Source organism: Erigeron canadensis, chromosome 1 (genome assembly GCF_010389155.1).
Source record: "Erigeron canadensis isolate Cc75 chromosome 1, C_canadensis_v1, whole genome shotgun sequence".
NCBI lineage: Eukaryota > Viridiplantae > Streptophyta > Magnoliopsida > Asterales > Asteraceae > Erigeron > Erigeron canadensis.
This window is the reverse complement of record NC_057761.1, coordinates 54,940,638-54,963,266: the sequence shown is the minus strand read 5'-3', so window position 1 is coordinate 54,963,266 and position 22,629 is coordinate 54,940,638. Positions and strand designations below refer to the sequence as shown.

The 22,629-nt window shown below is 32.7% G+C and overlaps 2 protein-coding genes and 1 long non-coding RNA gene across 5 annotated transcripts; all 3 read left to right on the top strand.

Annotated features, from left to right (window-relative positions):
* LOC122583751 lies at positions 1-1,974 on the top strand. Of its 2 annotated transcripts, XR_006321323.1 has the most exons (3): positions 1-38; positions 179-248; positions 1,475-1,974. It is a non-coding gene; the product is annotated as an uncharacterized LOC122583751 (long non-coding RNA). The 2 variants fall into 2 exon arrangements; XR_006321322.1 differs by having other exon boundaries at positions 179-1,974.
* Positions 1,975-5,286: 3,312 nt separating this feature from the next.
* Positions 5,287-7,714, top strand: LOC122581511 (ABC transporter G family member 20-like). Its single transcript, XM_043753746.1, has one exon. It carries the CDS (start codon positions 5,423-5,425, stop codon positions 7,598-7,600), a length of 2,178 nt encoding a protein of 725 aa, XP_043609681.1. The 5' UTR covers positions 5,287-5,422; the 3' UTR covers positions 7,601-7,714.
* A 12,241-nt stretch (positions 7,715-19,955) lies between these two features.
* On the top strand, positions 19,956-22,341 carry LOC122610695 (protein ALUMINUM SENSITIVE 3). 2 transcript variants are annotated; one of them, XM_043783666.1, is made up of 4 exons: positions 19,956-20,259; positions 20,484-20,729; positions 20,895-21,217; positions 22,032-22,341. In XM_043783666.1, the coding sequence occupies exons 1-3, from the start codon at positions 20,026-20,028 to the stop codon at positions 21,207-21,209; spliced, it is 795 nt and encodes a 264-aa protein (XP_043639601.1). In that variant the 5' UTR covers positions 19,956-20,025; the 3' UTR covers positions 21,210-21,217; positions 22,032-22,341. The 2 variants fall into 2 exon arrangements, with proteins under 2 accessions (XP_043639601.1, XP_043639599.1); XM_043783664.1 differs by lacking the exon at positions 22,032-22,341 and having other exon boundaries at positions 20,895-21,273.
* The last annotated feature ends 288 nt before the right edge of the window (positions 22,342-22,629 follow it).

The following is a 22,629-nucleotide window of genomic DNA, read 5'->3' as shown; positions in this document are numbered from 1 at the left end:
TTCAACAATCGGTTTTAGGTTGATAGCTATCCTTAATGGTAAATTTTGTTCACTATCAGATTGTTTTCGAAAGAGTTCATGACATGGTTATGGTAGGAATACCTTATGGTGTTCTTCTCTCATGTTGCTGAGGAGTAAGAAGTGCTACTTGTTTTTTTTTTGTTTTCTTTTGTTGTAGCTTGTTCATGCTCTTCATTTCATGGTGCTGGGAGGGAGCAGACCACTAGCTCCATCGCCTCTGGTTGCTGGTACTGCTCTTTTGTGCACAATATTGGCATTTCATTATAAATTTGTGGTTCAGTTCGTTTTCCATGGTGATCGAGTGATTGTTTCCGAGTGTAACCTACCTGGTTGATTGTCACTATTTCGCTTTGCTACTTTCTGTAGACTGATCATGTCTTCATTATATTAGTTTAGATTCTGTTGATCTATGTGTACTGATGCAAGGATAGCTTCCAGGTTCTTCACTTCTATCTTCAACATCTAAGAAATCCCCCGGAGGGGGACTAGCCATGTTTTAGTTGCATCTTGATTTGCAATTTTTTTTTGACGTCTTGGTCGAGCTGGTTTATAGGTTTAAGAAACTGTGATTTGGCCTTATGTCAATTGGTTCCATGGCTGAGTGAGATCTAGTTGATAGTTTATTTGATCTATAAGGCCTTTAATGGCAGACCATCTTTCAGGGCCTATTGCTGGTAGTATCTTATGCTCACTTTTTATTTGAAAGTTATATCTAAACTAGTGTGTCAGCGTTTAAGCCAGAGATGAGCATCAAGACACTTAAAGGATTATCCATGTCTGCTAGACACAAAAACTATTATTCTGTTAGTGATATGTAAGAATTGAACTAGAAGTTCTATTTTTGTAGGTATTGTTTAATTTGCCGGTTCTAGTTTTTTCAGCCTTTTATGAGTGGCTGCTGATGTTTGGTTTCATGTTGGTGGTCCGTTTTTGAGTAGACCTGGTTGTGGCTTTCATTTGTTCTGATTGGTTATGGGTCAAATGGTCAATTTCGCATAATGTCAGTCATGGATAATGTGGTCCGGTGGCAGCTTAGAATAAGTTGATCTTTATGCATGTGCTTGATTTATGTGGCATCTTTTAATGGGTTATACAAGGATTAACTCAGCCGGTCACAAGCCCAGATAAATCATGGAGGGTTGGAATATTCTATCAAAGCATTTATTAGAATTTTATGTACATACTTGCTGCAGCTGGTATAGCCTAGTGGGAGTATATTATATATAAAGCATGGAATTAGCAGCGGAGTTCTAGGTTTTAACTGATTTCTCCATCTTCATTTTTTTTCAACAGCGTTTCTTTTTAGCTTCCTTGTCAGTTGTCACAGTTACATACAACAAAACACCCCTAGCTATTGTTCTTCATAGCTTACTCAATTGGGTTGGTTCATGTTATGTGGGTTCATGATGTCCAGTTGTCGTATGTTCTTCATAGATATTGTATTACATTTCAGAATGCAAGCTACTTTGATAGGCTTTATACATAGAGATAGAAGTTTTAGTATTGCGGTGAATTATCGACAATTCCAGGTTCTTGTTCTTGTAAGATTATTTATATTTCCTGATTATAGGAGTGTTTATGTTGCAAAGCTGTCTGTCATGTCATATCCATCCTGTGATCAGGTCGTGCACAAGGTAATGGCTGGTTCCTGGGCTAGGAGTTTTTGCTAATTGATTGCAAGTCCGTTTGTTGGTAAGTTACAAGTATTATTCCATTACAATTAATGGTTGAGTTGTGGTGATAGGGTTTGTAGGTTCAAGGAATTAGTGGTTGCGTACAATGATAACGTCCAGCAACGAATTCATGATGTCAGATTATGCATGTTATATTGTGGTTGGGTTTGGGTTTTGTATTCTGCGCTATGTTATACATTGCTTCATTCCGGAATGCCATTCTTATTGATTGTTCTCACTTTTCTCGTATGTCATCTCTATTTTACCTTCATTTCTAGCATGCTTTTGTAGGGTTCTGATCCTTAACTACCCCCTTTGTTTAAATGTTTATTTCTTTAACCATCGCTTAGGACATGTTTGGTATGAAGAAATTACAAAAATGAATAAAGCAGAGAAAAAAATTTGAAAAATAAAAGAAAATTAATTGAGAAATTCAAAAAATTTCTTTATTTGGTAATAATAGAGATTGATTTGAAAAATATACAGAAATCATTTCTTTTGTTGGTAAGATAACCAAAGAAATAAAAATACAATTTTAAAATCATTTCTTTAGTGATATACCACATTACGTTATCTTAAGTAAAATAAAGGCTGATGCTAGGTCGAATATTCAACTTATTATACAGCATAATAGTTGATTGACCTTTTTTTTAAGGGGTTTGAAAAGAATGGTTTTCGTGAACAAACGAAAACGTGTCATATAAGAAATTAGGAAATATCTGGTCATTGCTTTAGTACATTTTATAAGTAACCATTACTAAAAGTTTGGCTTTTATTACACACTATAAGTAAATCGTACACGATAGGCTTGTGATACTTTTACACAATAAAATAAGGAAATTTATAGACGCTTGACGCTTCTTTAGCAAGGTTTTAAGGGGGTGTTCGGTTTCTATGAATGAGAATGAGAAATGAGTTTCATTTCTATTAATATCGTTTGGTTTGTATAGGATTAACATTTTAAAAAATGGATATCAAACCTACAGAAATGCTCGGCATTGGGTTTCATATGAAACGTAGTGTACATGTTGGTCAAGTGTTCACAAAGAAAACTTTTTTGGGCGGACTGGCTGATCGACGACTTATCGTTATGCCATTATGATGTGTTGATGATCTAAATTTCTCCTTCATATGTCTAAGTTAGTAAGTTATGCAGGATCTAGGAAATCATGCATGAATGCATAAATTAGTTGAGCTACTTTTGACGTCACCATGTAGAAAAGTAACTATTACATGTTAATTAATACGATTGGTTTATACGATTATTGAGTCTAAAATTCGAATAATATTAATTAATTGCCCTATATAAAAGTTCTCTATCTTCTTTATAATTCAAGCACCTTATTTTCTTTTCTAATAAAAATATAACGCATCAAACTCTTTTCATGTTTTCATTTGACAACGCTATTTCTTCATGCATACCTGTACGTTGGCTCCAAAGCAAGGAGTAGGACTTGGAGCCGCAATTCAAATTAATATCCTAAGCGAGCCTTTTGTCAATTGATCATCGACAACATTGCATATATATATACATGGTGCTTGGAAAGGTCGTGCAAGTCCGTCATATACACTTGATTCGAGAGACATTCTTTGTTCTCCACGAAACTAATAAAGATGAGCATGCCACATTGATCATTGTGAATTATCAACCTATTTAAACTTGGAAGCAATCATATTGATGCCACAACTAATCACATATCTACTACATAATATAAGACTAATTTTACGACATAGTATCAATAAAACATCCAATCTAAAATGTACTACATCACCATCTATATTATCATGGCATGCAATAAAGCTGTTGCATGTCACCGTATTCACTCTTTTACGTCATCATTGCCAGAAACTACTAGAGACACTTGACAATCACATAAAGTGGCCACAAAAATCAAACCTCTAAAAAGTTCTAATAGATCGTGTCTCATTAGGCAAATTTTTTCCGTTTAATTCTACCTGTAATTTTAAAGTTGGTTTTGTTAATGCTACCCTAGGATTTACAGTTAAAGTCTAATTAATAAGGTACTATTAAATTCAGGGTGAACTTTGATATATAAGGTACAATATTATTTATGTACCTTTAATGCAATCCTAAAAATTGGAATCAAACTATATTAAGGATACATATTCTTCATATATAAACGGAACCCCTACAAATAAAATTATAACACACGAAATCATTAAAAACCAATAAGTCAACTGCTACTTTTATTATTTTTAAGAACCATGGCTAACGAAAATAAAAATATTTTTTTGCAAGATATCATTGAGAACTCGATCAATTGTATAATCAAAGTTAAGATATTGCTTCTCTAGAAGAGTTTGTATAAAAAAAAACCTTGTTACACCATCCAACCTTGATATGATTTAGCATTCAGTATCTAAATTTGAATATCTCAAAAAAAAAATATAGTTTTATATTTTAACGTACAAGTATTATTTTTTATTTCATATACTAATTATTATATTGATAATGTTATAAAACTCGTGTATTTGATACGGGTTTAAAATCTAGTTAAACAATATTTGTGGGCTATCAATCTGGTTCGATTAATTCATGTTTGTAATCTTTTGTACAAGTGTACGTGTCTTCGATGACAAATAATTCAACTTAAGTGAATGATGTTTTTTAACTGCACTAATCAAGATAAAAAATCATCGGTTGTACGAGATTCCTAAGTTGGTGAAAACTGCATTTGTTAGGGTATATTTTGGTAGATATAAATTGGTAGCGGCACGATCACCTACTACTTGTAAATTATCTTTATATTGCGTCTCGTCTCATAATTAACATTTCTGTTCCAACGTACTCCCAAGTTAGTTTAATAGATTTTAAATAAGTTTTAATCCAAGATCAATCACTACTTTTTCATTGGTAATACTTCTTGGCAAAATATGATGTGCTTTAATTAGTACAATTACTCGAATATTAATATAATCATTTATTAGTGATAATACCGAATTTCTGAAAGAGCTGAGACATATATTTCAGGCAATTTGCTTGCACATGCAATTTAGCCATAAGTATTCATCATATATAGGTTGCAGATTTATACTCTCATTTATTAGTTGAGATCTTGAGAAAGACTACTCCCCACAACTTGTTCAATATGTTTCCTTGATAAATATCTAGGTAATTCATCATTTGGGTCTTAACTCTTAAGTGACGATGCTCTTTCCCTTTTTGTTGCAAGTTTGGATAACGTACACTTATTGAAACATATAAATATTTAAATTGAGATGAGTGAGTAATTAACTAATTTCTTGTTATAAGATACTTAATCAACAGTTATAGCTTATAAGTAATTAAACAATATTGGTGTCGTTTTTAATCTTTAATTTTTTTATTTTTTTTTATGAAACTACATATATAAAATAGATACTAGCTAGCTACTAGTATTATACTCCAAGCTAGCTAGCTAGTGACATATTGAAAGATGGTAGTCGGGCTAGTAAGTACATCTTCTTGCCAACTATCACCAACCTCTTTTCGCTTTCTTGATTCACCAATTTAATTTCAACTCTTCAAGCAACCAACCACTCTATGCACATTTTCTTTTCTTATATCAACCTCCAAATCCCTCAAAACATTTCTAACTCACTGTGCAACTCACTCTTATTAATTCACCACCTGCAACAACAACAACAAAAAAAAATCTACAAAATAAAACCTTGGCTTTGAAACAAACCTAGCTAATTATATATATTCACACCCTAATTATATTCATATGTCTTTTGACACCATGTCAATGGCAAGTGACCTCCCATTTTTAGGCCCAAGATCCGGGCCTAAAAGCATGGAGCTCCAACAACTTTCCCGGCGACCCAAACACCATGTCTCTCCAACGCTCGGCGAGCTCATGCAGCTCGTTGGAGATGCTAACGTAACTCCAAACTCGGGCCATGAAGCTCATGAACCACTTCAAGCCTACCCTTTTGTTCTTTCTTTTAATAACCTTTCGTATAGTGTGAAAACACCAAAAAAGATTTCACTTTCTAATTCTCTTGGTGGTAATAAAGTGGAGGTTTCAAATACTAAAGTCTTGTTGAATGATATATCCGGTGAGGCCAAGGAAGGCGAGATCATGGCCGTTCTTGGTGCCAGTGGCTCCGGGAAATCGACCTTGATTGATGCTCTTGCTAACCGGATCGCAAAAGGGAGCTTGAAAGGGAGTGTGACCTTAAATGGTGAGATTCTTGAGTCGAAAATGCTTAAGGTCATCTCGGCATATGTCATGCAAGATGATCTATTGTTTCCTATGTTAACCGTTGAGGAAACCTTAATGTTTTCCGCGGAGTTTAGGCTTCCACGGACCCTCTCAAAGATGAAAAAGAAAGCAAGAGTTCAAGCATTAATCGATCAATTAGGTCTAAGGAATGCCGAGAAAACTATCATAGGAGATGAAGGCCACAGAGGGGTTTCTGGTGGAGAAAGACGGCGCGTTTCTATTGGAATCGATATCATTCATGACCCCATCGTGTTGTTTCTTGATGAACCGACGTCTGGACTTGATTCGACTAGTGCCTTCATGGTGGTCAAAGTGTTGCAACGAATTGCTCAAAGTGGAAGTATAGTGATCATGTCCATTCACCAACCTAGTTATAGATTAATGAGTTTGCTAGACAAACTAATCTTCCTTTCAAGAGGACAAATGGTGTATAGTGACACCCCATCTAGACTACCCGATTTTTTTGCACAATTTGGGAACCCTATACCTGAAAATGAAGACCGGACCGAATTTGCTCTTGATTTCATCCGAGAGCAAGAGATATCTGGTTCGGGAACGAAACCTCTAGTCGATTTCAACAAATCATGGATGACAAGAAACAAAGCACAAGAAACAAATTCGGTTCAAGGAGCAAAAATGTCACTAAAAGATTCGATTAGTGCAAGTATATCTAGAGGCAAATTAGTCTCTGGGGCAACAAACATGGATCCGAATTCATCATCATCTGTTTCAACTTTTGCAAACCCTTTCTGGGTTGATGTTCTGGTGATCGGCAAACGTTCAATGCTGAACTCATGGCGATCACCAGAACTATACGCCATCAGGCTAGGTGCAATCATAGTCACAGGAACTATTCTTGCAACCATGTTTTGGAAACTTGACAACACGCCACGTGGAATCCAAGAACGATTAGGGTTCTTCGCTTTCGCCATGTCCACAATGTTCTACACATGTGCAGAAGCAATCCCTATGTTTCTCCAAGAACGTTACATTTTCATGAGAGAAACCGCATACAATGCATATAGACGTTCTGCATATGTTGTATCACATTCCATCATCACAATCCCTTCATTAATCTTCCTCTCATTAGTATTCGCTTGCATAACCTTTTGGGCCGTTGGTCTAGCCGGTGGCACCATGGGGTTCATCACATTCCTTTCATTCATATTTGCCTCCTTTTGGGTCGGGAGCTCGTTCGTGACCTTCTTATCCGGTGTCGTGTCACACGTGATGCTTGGTTATACCGTGGTTGTCGCGGTTCTTGCTTACTTCCTTCTATTCAGCGGTTTTTTCATCACTAGAGATCGAATTCCTACGTATTGGTTATGGTTTCATTATATGTCATTAGTGAAGTATCCTTACCAAGGTGTGTTGCAAAATGAATTTGATGATCCAACAAAATGTTTCGTTAGAGGGATTCAAATATTCGATGAGTCGCCATTAGGTGCGATCCCAGAAGCCATGAAAATACAGCTTTTGAAGACCATGAGCCGAACACTTGGTATGAGTATAACAAGCTCAACTTGCTTAACAAATGCTGGAGATATATTGAAGCAAGAAGGTGTTACCGATATTAACAAATGGGGCTGCTTTTGGGTCACTATTGCCCTGGGCTTCTTTTTTAGAATCTTGTTTTATTTTGCTTTATTGGTTGGAAGTAAAAACAAAAGGAGCTAGATAAAAATTTATATGAAAAAAAATGAAGAGGATAAATATCTCAAGAACGATGTAATGTAATTATGTGTCTTCCCTTTTAGTACTATCTCAATGCATGCTTTGGTTTTGATGGAAGAATTGTTTGTTTAAATCGTATTGTTTAGGTTAATTTATTCTTTTATATAACCAAGGAAAAAGCAAATCTTATTCCGACTAACACACAAATATCATGAAACTCAAAGAATCTCAAAATTACTATTAATTTATCCCATAAAAAGTGAAACTCTAACCCAAAACAGATAATTCTAAATTCAAAAATTACATTGCCAAAAAAATCATTCATTTACATTTTTATTATAAAATTTAAGAAAAGTAAGAGAAACTTTCAATACCATTTTTCATGGGACATGCCCGTCCCAAATATCTTATACGACAGTGTATGAGAAATATTAAGATGTAAAAAAATGCTTACTTTTAGCTAAGATAGAAAGGTTGTTATGATAAATTGAACTTATTGCATCTTAAAAAAATTTAAGAATTCAAGTCATGGTCTTTATTTGCAGAAGTCAGGATGTGAACCATTTAATTCAAAAACATTTTTACACTTTTTATATGTCAAAAAGAATTTAAAAAATTTTCATGCATCACACCTTTTTTCACACTTTTACATGTTAAGAACCTATTCTCATTTTTAAGCATGAACAAGTGGTTATAACTTTTTATATTTTTTTTTAAAGCATTGAAAAACAAATATGAACAAATAATATTGTTGTTGTATTATCAATTTAATTTTTTTGGTACAAGTATAAAGAAAATGTTATGTACCAAAAAAACTTAACTACAACTATAAAAACTTTTACTAACGTACGTTAATTAAACAATTGTGCTTATTTTCTATGTTAAAAATTCATCCATGAATGTTATAATAAAAAAATACACCTTTTACTAAAATTAGTTATGTAAATGCATTCTTCGATATTATATCTCCAGTCTGGCAGTCTATATATGTTATGAAGCATGTAAATTAGTTATGTCATTTATCCATACTACTGATTAATCTAAATAACTTTTTCTATGGTTAGAGTGGTTGGAAGAATTTTCGGTCGAAATTTTAGGTATAATGGTTCTAGCAAACCTATCTACGTTTCTAATTATTGATAATGATGTGTTTATGTATATGCATGTATGCGTATGTATTGAAGTGTCTTAAAAATGTAACAAAGATGTCACTCAAATTTGAAAGTGTCAAAACAGTTTACTAATTTAACAAGTTAGTTTAACCAATGAACTGGTGCCCAACATCTAGACATTGATCATTTTGATGCGTGCAAATTACCTAAAGGTATTACATATATAATCGAAGATTTTATGTACTGTCAATATTTCTACTTCCATTTTCTTCTTCTTAATATCTATGCACATCTCTATGTAAGGATGCTAGCCTGCAAGTCTCAGAAATGATCAGCTCGTATATTAAGGATGAGGATTTCTTCAAGTTGAAACTCTAACTTGAATCAAGTTAAGGAGATTTTGATTATTGAATGAAATTAAGGTTCAAAGATTAAAATATCTATGCAATATGGTATGTTCTTGCAAACAGCATATGCTCATTAAATATGGTCAAAGCTTTAATGATATTAATTAAAGGTGTCCCGTGTGATTTTTAATTTTGTACAAAATGCTATAGAAGACCGGAAATAATTACATGATAGAGCACATTAATACAAAAAAGAACAATTACATGCATGATAAAGCTTTAATGCTATTACAATGTTGTTCTTTATTTATTTTTTTAAAGGCTGAACAATAATTACAATTAATGTTAAATATCAAAATGTTGCATACCCAATATTGTTGTACTTTGATCGATTCTTGAAAACATTTTCGGTCTTCTAGCTCCATGTGCTTTGATTACATGCATTATGCCATTATTCGATCTCATGTATATGTATATAGAACTAGATTAAACTCGTACATTGTGCGGGGCTGACTGAAAACATAAATTAAAATTAATTGAACATTACATTATTATTCAAAGTTTATTATAATATATGAAATTAGTTAATTTATTACTGATGCAAATAATACAATTATAATTTATAAATATGTAATATATATCAATTATGTTAAAGCATGATTAATGAAATATAATTATTTATAAATCATAAAATTCTTTTTTTCTGATCTATATTTGTTAAATATAATATAATAAACAATCTCATTTGAAACAATGATAATTATCATTGAATTAATTAAAAAACGCGGTCTAAAGCATATAAATATTTTTGTGCTAAAATGTTATCAAAATACAAAATCTTAGTTATATAGAGATAAGTTACAAATATAGATTTAAATATCAAAAATATGTGCATGAAATTGATAAAACAAATATCTAATTTAACATTGATAATATAATCGGTTAGTAAAATATTAAGTGTAATTATCAATATAATCTAGGTTTATATATTATTATAAAGTAAATTATATTACACGTACAAAGATAATTATATACAAAGAAAAATAGAAAAAGATAAGTACCAAAGATCGACAATATATTATCAATGTCTTTTAATTAGTTTTAATATTCAATGAATATCTACCTTTGTTTGCAAAAAATAGACAAATATTAAGTTATATCAAGTGGTTTGTGCATAATATTAAAAGTTAGAAGTCATGAGTTCTAATCTTGTATTTGACTTTTTTATTTGTTATTTAAAATTGATAAAAAAAAAAACACAAATGTCCATGTAGACAGATGATGACGTGGCAAATGAAGTGACACATGGCCACTAAAAAATATAAATTTAAATGTCAATACATCTAAAAAATATATTAAAATTATCAGATAATGACACCTAAGCAAAAAGCTTAGTTGGCATGAAAAGAAATTTACACATAAGTAAAATCTATCCCCTTAGTTATATATAGAGATTGGAATTGTATTGGATGAAAGTCGACTAATTACGGAAAGTGGCCTGGTGACAATATATACGTGACATGTGTATTAGTGTATATCTGTTGAACATAGCCCGACCCCTTTTAAAACGATGTATATTTTACAGGACTACTGGACAGAAATATAGCAAAACTGACATTGATGCCAAAAAGTCAAAAAGAAATATCAGATCTATGGAATTTTTCGTGTTGCTTCAATTCTGGGTTTCCATAATCATTGGGCTTGTACTATATATAGGCCGGTCCATATTGAGATTTCAGTGGCAGCCACACGGTCCATATTGGGCTTGTACTCACGACACCACCTTTTGCAATCAGTGGCAGCCACACGATCATTTCCAAATATTTTTCAGGAGGAAATCCAAATTATTGGGTAAAATCCCCTCCTTGCAAAACTCGAACCCGTGATGTATACACATCTTGGGGCTCTATCTCACTTCCTAATAACCACTGAGCTTAAGTTTTAAGACGAAATAACTGATTCATCACTTTTTATTTTTTCACATAATACATATCACATCGTTTATCATCTTTAATTACCTTAACTATAGAACATCTCAATCTGTTTTATCTGTTTTAGGTTGGCTCAACAAAGTCTTGATCGCAATTTCTTACCCTTGATTATGTGATGTGATGTTAGTTACTGATATAATAACTGATTAACTGAAATAGATATATGGAAAATCATAAGAGTAAGAGATGTTTGACATCTCATTATTCAACCGAGCAATCACTACTATATCTGACCAAACTAGAATCTTTTACAACTTTGTATCCATATCATTTTGCGTGTAAAGTTTCGATTAAAGCATCAGATTCCAAAAAAAAAGCTACATCCAATATAAGTGGGATAAGCACTTGAATACTTGATCTTATAATCAAAGTTTTTGTATGTATTATACATTTGAATCACCTGTAAATAATTTTTTAAAAACGTAAATATAAGTAGGTTTTTATCTTTTGCTTTTGTTTTTTTAATATCATTTTTAGTTTGTCGTCACAATAGAAGTTAACTTCATATTGCTTTGTGGTCAGGTCACACTCAAATCTAAGTAGGACATACTTAATTACCACTGGTCTTCTCAACACAAATGTTAACACTTTGCTACAACTAGGTTGGTTGTTCGAATCCGTTTAACTCTATAAGATGATACCCAAAAACATATGCTCATTATCTGCGGCGGATCTTTGGATGATGGTGAATTGAGGCCAAAGCGCCATAAGATCAAAACCTTTGTCCCAATTTAAACCTTTTTGCTAAAGATACCCAAAATCTTATCTTATTAGGCAGTTGAATAAACATGATGAGCTAACCAAATTAGACATCTAAACGTTAGTACCATACACATGACACTTTGAATTTGACTTTGTTATTGCAATATAAAACTTACACCAGAACAACTTAAACAATACCAAAGCGTATGTTATAGACAATCAAGCAGTAGCATTTTGTGGTCACACTTAATTAAGCTTGTAAATACAACCTCCCAAAGATAACATTTTGGCACCAATTAACAATACGTACCTTACAAAGAGACAAAAATAATACTCTCTCCGTCTAATTTCAAATGTCTTGTTTTGATTTTTAAAAGTTTATTTTTCTTGACTTTGACTTTAAATATATAATATTTTTAAATAAAAACATATTTAAACCACACTCAATTTATTATCTATCACAAACAAAAATGTTTAAACCTATGGTTGGGCTAATTAGCCAGCATGTTGTCGCGATAATTCTTTTTACCAGCTTAAAAAGAAAAAGTTGATTGTAAAATAATAAATTGCAGTCTTTTATCTAATATATAACATCTTATAAAACAAAGAGCTTATTCTATTTTAAAACTTTACGTAATTCAATAATTTTTATACCCAAAATACCCTTATTAATTCTTTTTATTTTTTGGCCCTTAACAATAATGCGTAAATTACACAATCAATCATCTATCTTGTAAAGTATCTTAATTAACCTTTTATATCAATTATATTTACATCAATAACTTACACCAGTCGACGTAGTCTCTGCCACCACACCGTCGCCGTCATGACCACCACCGCATTGCACAGGTACCAGGCTAGTATGTTATGATGACACCCATAGAATTAGAATTAGAATAATCGTTTATTATGACAAATTTATCGCTTTCATTAATCAAAATTTATATTTAACAGCACTTCCATTATTAAGTATTTCTTGACATGATTAAGAATCGTGATCTCAATTATCAAGGATTGCTGCTTGGGACCCTTATCAATTATCATCTTCCTCACATAGTTGGTGTATCTTGTACGTGCAAAGTTTTATTATTCAAATGAGTGAAGACTACCAATTAATAAAGATGGCATCAGACCGGGTATCTGTTCCGGGTTAAGCTAATCCTGAACTCAAACCCGATTAAAAATCCTCATCCCATACCTGGACCGAAACTTGACGGGTCCTCGTTTAGTTACTAACCGTCGGGTAACGGTTTCCTCACGGGTAATCAAGGATCCGTTACCATTATTATTGTTTTTATATCTCTTTAGTTACTAAAATATTTATGTAATTTCTTTTTTGTTATTAGGTTAAATTTCATATTTGTGTATACATTTGTGTAGTTCATATTTTTGGGTGTATTTAGAAATGAGTTAGTGATGATTTATTACTGTGAAAAAACAAGAAATTTGACATACAAACAAGTCAGAAGCTTTGGAGGTTATACGATGTATCTGACTATTGGTCTAGCAAGCGATTTAAAAAAGACAATGGTACTATCTAAGATTCAATTATTATTATTTATATTATTATTGTTATTGTTATTATTATTATTATTAGAGTAAATTATACTTTTCGTCTCTGAAGTTGACACGTTTTGCACTTTTCGTTCCTTAAGTGAAAAAATTACAATTTTGACCTTAAAGTTGACAGATTTTTTCAATCATCGTCTCTCGCCAAACGGTGTTAAGTTTCAGCCGTTAAGTCCCACGCGTGCAAAACACGTGAGGGACTGAAAGTGCAAAAATCTACAAGTTCAGGGACGAAATCTCCGGTTGAGTGTGATGTGCAAGAAGTTTTCAATTTAGAAAGTACAAGGTTAACTTCTCTACCACACTCACTCACGGGCAGTGGACCTGTTCGCTCATAGTATAGTAAATAGGTAAGACCAGGATCGTTCGCGGGGACTATGTCTAAGAACTAAGCTAGGTGTAATCTTAGGATTTTGGGGGTTTGTCACGATTTAAATAAAACTAAAATAATAAAAACATAAATTGATTGATTTAGCAAAATGATAATAATTAAAACATTGCATCTATTTGGAACAATTCACATGCCATGATCATTTAGAAAACAGTTTAGATATGTTGAACAACTCTTCTCACGTAAGGATTCTCGTTAGATTCACCAGACTACTTAGTAGTGTTGTCGTTAGACTCACACTACACTATAAACAGATTCTCGTTAGATTCATTGCTATGCATTAAGACCTGAGTTTTGTTACTATGACTTAATCTTTTATGTAAGTCAAGATTCTTTTAGTTTTTTTTAAAAAGTCACTTGACACTGATTACCCTAGTCACCCGGATCCGGTTTTCGTTCGCCGAATCAACTAGATTAACCTAGTAAAACACATGTTCAGTTGAGTCAAATTATTAACTAACCATCTCCCGCTCGGTTACAAGTCAAGAGACCACATTAATTATAGACCGATTAATGTTTCGCAAACCAAATTAAATGACCCTAAGGCCTCAGCGCAAGGTCGACCTAACCAAGTCAATAAAATAGGTTTGTATATGAAAACTAATAACATTTGTCTGACTCAATAACCATGGATTTGCGACAAGCATAGAAACGGTTCGACAATCTAATATATAAAACTATCACGACATGATCACATTATCCAAACAGATGCAAAACTACTTAGCTACTCATGACAAGACAAATAAACCTAACAATCATAAATAAATCCATAAAGATAATTGTCAAACAAATAGTCTTGCAATAGTTACCTAATAACAATAATAAAAGTACGGAACAATAAAGAGAGAGATCAAACTAAAGAGGTGAATAACGGATGATGCCGGATTACTGTTGGTCAAGGTTGCTGTGGTGACTTCTGCATGCGCCACCACCGAACACACTCTTAGTTGATGAGTTCTCCAAATTATTGAATGCGGTTGTGTTGAATTGATTGTTGTTTGAATAATTGATGCTTGATTTTTCGGATGATATGGAGGTGTTACGAGGGTTTAGATATGATGAAAATACCCTAGAACGGCCCCCAAAGTCGGCTGGAAGAAGTGAGCTACGGATCTTAGGGTTTAGGGGGGTATTTATAGGTTTTCGGGAAAATCCTAGACCTGGCCGACCTTCCCAGCGGTGCTTGTGAAGTCCCAGCGGCGCTGGCTGGCTCCCAGCTCCGCTGGTGGGCATCAGGATGACTTCCAGTGGCGCTAGAGCTTTATATGAGCGGCTATGGTATTGGACATCAACATGAAAGTTGTAGATCTTCCTCTTGCCTTTCCGTGGATAGCTTACACGTCAGAAACGGAGTTCGTATGAAGAAGTTATGCTCAAAATACTAACACATGGCCGTATGCTTCACGTCGACCTCAAATTCTTCATGTTCCGCTTGCTAGTCTTCGTCCAAATGTCTTGTGGCTTCGTGTTAAGTTGAGTAGAGACGTTTGCTTTCACTTGCACGCCTTGTGAACCTATCATAACATGTCATCCAATTAAGTACCAAAAGTTCACATTTCTTAACTCATTTAGTCATCAAAACACGACATAAACATATAGGAAATAATCACAATATGGACGCTCATCAGAGTGGCCGGAAAATTCGTCGAAAAACTTAAAATGCCGATATCTCACTCATTTCTTTTAATTAAACCACGAAACTACCACCAAACTTCTCAAAATTAATTTCCGCACGAATCCTAACCAAAAGATTTCAGATTCAATCCTTTCTGGAAAACTCAAAATCTCGCCGGAAAACCAAGAAAGTAGCTACAGTGATCCATCCAATTGAAAATAGCTACATATATAACACATGCATATATATTTAGAGTTTATAGAATATAATATAACACATAAACATATATATAATTAATAAACCTCTGTGAAAAGTAAAGGACTTTCTTTAATTATGGTATTCATCTAAATTATTTATTTATTATTATTACTTTTTTTTTAAAGGACTAGTTGTATGTGGTTTTAACTCAAGAATTGAAACATGGTTTTAGACAAAAATGACCAAGACCAACTAAAAGCTACTGTGCAAAATATAAACCAAATAAATCGAATACATTGTTGGTTTTTCGTCTACTTTGTATTGAAATATAGTTGATCTTCTTCGAGTCCAACCAATTTGTGTACGTAATTGATCAAATAATTAATAGATACAACCCCTTGTAAGAATCCTAATCACCTATATATAACCCAATATGATCTTCAGATTGTTAAAAGGTGGTTTTATTTATCATTACAAACAAAACTACTTTTTTGTGTTTCTCGCGTACGGTTCACAAAATGTCAGATCATGTTTACAATTTGGTTTATAATGCATGTAAAAAATGGAGCAAAACTAAAACTCGGAAATATTGATAATAGGAAAATACATACCACGAGTTTTCCATTGCATTGGCCGCATCGAAAGCATGTTTTATGATAAGGGATTCCATTGGCAGATGTCATTACAACACTTTCCGGCGAGATTTTGAGTTTTTTGACAAGTGTTGAATCTGAATTTTTTTTGTTAAAATTCGTGCGGAAATTAATTTTGAGAAGTTTGGTGATGGTTTCGTGGTCTAATTCGAAGAAACGAGTGAGATATCAGCATTTTAAGTTGTTCGGCGAATTTTTTGGCCACTCAGCCGGTGAAGATAAAGTAAATTTCAGTTTTCGTCCCTGAACTTGTAGATTTTTTCACTTTCAGTCCCTCACGCGTTTTGCACGTGTGAGACTTAACGGCTAAAACTTAACACCGTTTGGCGAGGGACAATGATTGAAAAAATCTGCCAACTTTAAGGTCAAAATTGTAATTTTTTCACTTAAAGGACAAAAAGTGCAAAACGTGCTAACTTCATGGACGAAAAGTGTAATTTACTCTTATAATTATTATATAAAACATATTATTATTATTATTATTATTATTATTATTATTATTATTATTATTATTATTATTATGTAATATAATATATATGGGTCGGGTATACGGGTTCAGGTATACAGGGCGGGTATACGGGTTTTTATATAAAACCATCTCCGAACCCGGACCCGAAAAGAAAACAAAAATAACCCGGTTTAAAGATGTCGGGTTTCGAATTTACCCATCGGGTACGGGTCTATATGTCATCCCTACCAATTAAACATCCATAGATAGTGATTGCCGCATCAAATTGTGATACAAACGCACACGAACCAACCAAGGCTACTAAGAGTGAGACTGCCTCCAGCACGACATCTACACTTATTATCGTTGTACTTTAAAAAATTGTATTTGAAAAAAATAAAAATAAAAGCCCCCATTATTTTCCATAAGAAAAATGATATATGTACAACAATTATTTATCATCCATAACAATCTCTATTTTACGCAGTTGTAAATTGTACAGTAAAACATATACATTTATTGTATATGACTAATTAATAGTTGTTGTGGATTTATTATTTCCCATTCCATTACCTTTGAAATGTTTATTGGAGAGACCCCGGTATAAAAATTGAAAAATATCACACTTGACGGTTGACAGCATAAAAACTTTTTATTATTAAAAAAAAAGAAGAAAATGATACCCATCAAAGAGCCTTTCGTAAATAGGAAAATGACAAACATACTTTATGCATTAAGACGTGGCCAACGTATATATTACTCACTCACGCACATCTGGCCCCACTTTTCTAATTTCCCCTTCACCAGTAAAATCATCTCATAAACCCTTCCCTGGTAATGCCTTGCCACATCCGTTGTGGGTTTTCCTACATTCCAAAAAGATCGAGTATTATATAACTTCATTTCTGAGTTGTAAAAAAGATAAGAAAATAATATACTTTTTAAAAATATCGGCTTAATACTTTTATAATAAATTAATTATACATCTAGTAAAATCTATTAAAAAAAATAATGGATATATCTATCATGTAATCTAGTTATTATGAAGATTATTAAGTTGATTTTTCAATAAAAAATATATAATATTAATATTTGATAAAAAAAAAAAATAAAGTTTAAATTTGTAGCATTTTATTCGTATCTAAACTTATGCCATTTTTTTTTACCAACTTTTGGTTAATATTATGACGGTGTATGGAGTGTAAAAATATAAACAAGAATTCAGGTTCTAACTAAAATTGAATAGGACATCTGCTCTTGTAAAACATGAAGATAAAACTTTTTATTTCTATCTTTAAAGATAAATGTATTAGTTATTTGATTCAACCTTTCTTTTTTTTTTTTGGTTTTTTTTTAACCTAAACTTGGATGTAGTTAATAGATTGGTGGTAACTCTTAATTTAAACAATTTTTGAAAAGAAAATGATATATCCTTTTAAAAACTAGCCTAAAAGTTCTCTTAAAACTATAAAAAGTTGAAATTTGGTATCCATTAATTTTATTTCCAAATCTTGCCGCCTGATTTTTTTACATGCCATCAACTCATGGTTAGAAGAATTTTTTGACTATTTAGTTAGAAAGATTAATCATTTTCTTTTTTAAAAATCTCAAATTGCTTTTTGGTTTTACTACTTTAATTTCTAATTTATAGCATCAAATGAGAATTAATCAATCCTATCATGCAGAACACTAAATCTATATTTTTAAGCCTAACAATATTAATCTAGTTTTGTCATGACGCACGAATAGTACAGGTTTTGTCAAGGATCCATTATTAAGTTTTTAATTATATAAAAATAATTAGGTCTCATGGTGTTAGCCTAGTGATGATAAAAGAATAACAATATAAGACTGAAGCCCTGTAATTCAAATCTAATCTCATGTCTTTTTCACCATAATAATGCTATGTGATTTATCTTTTTTCATTTTGATAAGTACGATAATGGATCGGTTATTTAATTAATATAAGAACTTTTTTTTTGGTAAAGATTTATATAATCAGTATTTTGCAACTTTTGAACAATAAAAACCAATTAATCAAGTATAAAAATCTTTGGAAGATAATATCATCTCACTTTTGACCAATTAGAGGGTGTCGTAATTTTTAAAAATTTTAAGTATTTTATATATATATTTTATTATTTAGTATCATTTAATTTCTATGTCAGTTGTTATTTTTAATGTGATTATATACCAATTAGAGGGCAATCTAGAACTGATGTTCACTAAAGCCGGCTAACAACTACACCAGTCAATCCGAACGCATGACTGACGTTAGAAGTCCCACTACCGTTTTGAAGGAACTAATAAAGTTTTATGAATTTTATATAGATTGCAATTTTAAATTTTTGTAAAAAATGTTCATCACTGTGCATTACACGGGTTCACTTCTAGCTAGTATATCTACATAGTTTACAATAGGTAAATAAATAAGTTGGCATATATATAAAATAGTAAATTAAAGTTTATATATATGTCAAATCTCCCTCATACACCATCGAAATACCGAGACTCAAAACTCCTGAAAAACGACATTGAACAGTTTCTTTCTTTTATAATAGTAAAGTTTTGTAAGAACTATTGTAATTAACGACTAAACAATGAAGTGTATGTATGTCACCCTCTAAAATTAAAAAAAGGTAATTGGGTGAAAACTCCCTGATCCTATGTACAATTTGGTACCTGCTAATTTCCCAGCCAGGTTAGTGTCTAGGTGAATCTCAACTACTTAATTATCTTCTGATTATCTCAAGTTTGCATTTGGCAAGACTCGGTTCCCCTGGAAAGTGACAACTGGTGACCACTGGGCTATTACCCGATAGTTATCGCCATGTAAAATTACATGGTAATTAAAATAAAATACCACAATTTTGATTTATTTATTGCGATACGTAATTTTTATTGTATACTATACATTTCACAATGCATAATATATAAGTGTAGTACATATATTAATTATATATGCAAATGTTGTGTAAGCAATACTTTTTCCCCCTCTTCGTGATACAACATTATATATGCAAATGAACGCTAGATCAACCGGCTAGAGTCATCTCTAGTTTTATCTTAGGTCATGGGTTCGATTCTCTAGAGTGACATGTCATGTGGGTTTTTCTTTTGAGTCATCTGTAACGGCTAATGGTCTACATCTCATAGTTTAGGGTATGTACGAGGTTTCACCAATAATATATGGTGAGGTGTCCCCTATATCGAATACCTTTAAAAAAAAAAAATCCGATAAAAAACGAGGTTTAACTGAAGAACAGATAGCTACTTGCACTTGCTGATGTAAATGACCACTTATAAAGACCAAATCAATTCTGTCTAGTATATGTGTGACTGTGTGTGTGACATGTGGACACATAACTAAAAAAGGAATTGAAGAACAAAATTCAATTAATTATGGAGTGGGAGTGGCTGTCAGAGTTCTTGAAGGGGATGGTGAAGCCGGCAGCCGCCACAGCAGTGGTGTTGCTCGCGGCGGCTTTATCATATTTTCAAAAGCTTAAACTAGAAGGCGAGATGATTTACGCCATTGTTAGAGCTTTCCTTCAGCTCTCTGTTATTGGGTTTGTCCTTCAATTCATTTTCAACCAAAATAATGGCTGGTGGATCATTCTTGCTTATCTCTTTATGGTACGTACGTGATTAATTAGTTTCTTCTTCTATTCGACCCATTCTTATAGATATATATATTTACCTATTGCAATTATTAAATTTTTTATATAAAAATAATAATGAAATATTGTAACGAATATTAATATAACAAGATCTTTTGATCAACATAAATCAAGAACGGTGGGATGGAAATTAAACAAAAGCTATGTAATTTGTTTTGTTGACAACTTTGTCAATGTTAGGTTTCGATTGCAGGGTACACGGCAGGGCAACGGGCCAAACATGTACCTCATGGGAAATACATAGCCGGGATGTCTATTTTGGTTGGTACGGCCATCACGATGATGCTACTTGTATTGCTAAATGTTTTTCCCTTCACTCCTCAATACATAATCCCGGTTGCCGGAATGATGGTTGGGAATTCCATGACTGTCACCGGAGTTACAATGAAAAGACTACGGGATGATATCAGGACTCAAATGAATTTGGTAAGCCTTTTAACTATGTTTTTATAATTCTTATTGTATGCCGTTGAAAGTACTTTTACCGAAGTTTGTTTATAGAAGGTGTCACGTGCAATACATACATCTTTTAGTTTGGTAGAGTTTTTTAACATTTAGATGTTATGTGACACAATGTGTTTTTTTATGAAGGTGGAAACGGCCTTGGCTCTTGGTGCGACACCCCGTCAAGCTACACTCTATCAAGTAAAGCGGTCATTAGTAATCGCACTCTCGCCGGTTATTGACAACACAAAAACCGTAGGCCTCATATCACTTCCGGGTGCAATGACCGGACTTATAATGGGGGGAGCTTCACCGGTAGAAGCCATTCAACTTCAAATAGTGGTCATGAACATGCTTATTGGGGCTTCAACATTGAGTAGCATTATGTCAACCTATTTTTGTTGGCCTAATTTCTTTACTAAAGCTTATCAACTAGAAACAAAGGTCTTCTCTATCGAATAGACTTTCGGGTAATTAATTTGCTTCTGTAGAACTTTGGTTTTAATTTTAGCAATCATGTCTCCAAGTCCAATGTATTCATGATAGTTAGATATACACACAAAAAAATATATATTAAAAATTAAGGAAAAAAAAAAAAAAGAAAAGAAAGAGAAACTTATGTTTACAAAGAAAATTTTACAAGCTAATATGGAATTGTGTGATCGTCTAATGTCTACCATCATATATGTTCTATCGTCGTGTTAGTATTTTTTATACAACGTATTGGTAATATGTAATTGTATCTTTCTGGAATTCGTAACTTTGATTTATTACGAAAATTAATAGTCCAAAAATGAGTATAACCATAGTTGTTAAACTCGTACGAGTCACAAGTCGACTCGTACGAGTCGAGTCAAAATGAAGTAAAAACAAGGCGACTCGGTGGATGACTCGTATTTGGTCCAGACTCGTAACATGAATCGTTTTGTGTGGTGCAAGTCGGTCCGAGTCGTGTTCCGAGTCACGAGTCGAGTCACGAGTCACAAAATAATTTATTATTTATAAAAATTTTTATATTTATAAACTTATTTTTAACTTAATATATAAATATAATACTATTTTTCTACAATAAAATATAGATTATCAAATATCCTGACTCTTACGATTCGAGTCACGTTTCGAGTCACGAGTCAAAAATTAGGATTTCGAGTCGAGTCGAAAACAACGAGTTGACAACTATGAGTATAACTAAGAGCCTTTTAGTTTCGAAATACACTAGAGCCTTTTAGTAATTAACACATACACAAAGCCAAAGGTATATTGGTATGAGTCTTTTTGATGCAGGTCCAGATCCAAGTATTGAGGATCAGACCATTTTGTACTTAGAAGAACAAGACAAAAAGAGGACTTCACTAAAACGGCCAAAACTTTTGCTACAGAGCTCCGACTTTGGCGTATGACCAGTCGAAACGCTGTTTTCTAGGAGTTATGGATCCTTTTATATGTTTTTTCGGGTTTTTTGGATTTTCTTTTTATTATAACTTTTGGCCCACTTATGTTTTTAGGCCCATTTGAAATTTGCAGCTCTATTTATATGTATCTGGACAAGAGAAAATGATCAGTTTATCATAAATCAAAATTTCATTTTTCCCTACACATGTGTGTATTTGTGTGAAAATATTTAAATTTCGGTATTCTTTTACAATCAACGAATTTTAGAAGAATTGTTTTTATGTATTCTTTTAATCAACGGAATCAATTATTTATCTTAAATTTTTGTCTGCGTCACTTTTAGTTTTGAAAATTTATAATGCGGCAATAATCCTCTTTGATTGAATATGAAGAGATTTGACAGTTGTGACATTGTTGGCATTAGGTCTTCAATTTTAATGGTGTTCAGTTGACCGACGAGTAAGGGATGAAAGAGGCCGGTGAGTCTTAG

Coding starts and splice junctions, on each gene's coding strand:
- LOC122610695 (XM_043783666.1), top strand. CDS start 20,026: ATGGAGTGGGAGTGGCTGTCAGAGTTCTTGAAGGGGATGGTGAAGCCG. Junction 20,260..20,483: donor TTCTTGCTTATCTCTTTATG/GTACGTACGTGA, acceptor TGTCAATGTTAG/GTTTCGATTGCAGGGTACAC. Junction 20,730..20,894: donor TCAGGACTCAAATGAATTTG/GTAAGCCTTTTA, acceptor TTTTTTATGAAG/GTGGAAACGGCCTTGGCTCT.
- LOC122581511 (XM_043753746.1), top strand. CDS start 5,423: ATGTCTTTTGACACCATGTCAATGGCAAGTGACCTCCCATTTTTAGGC.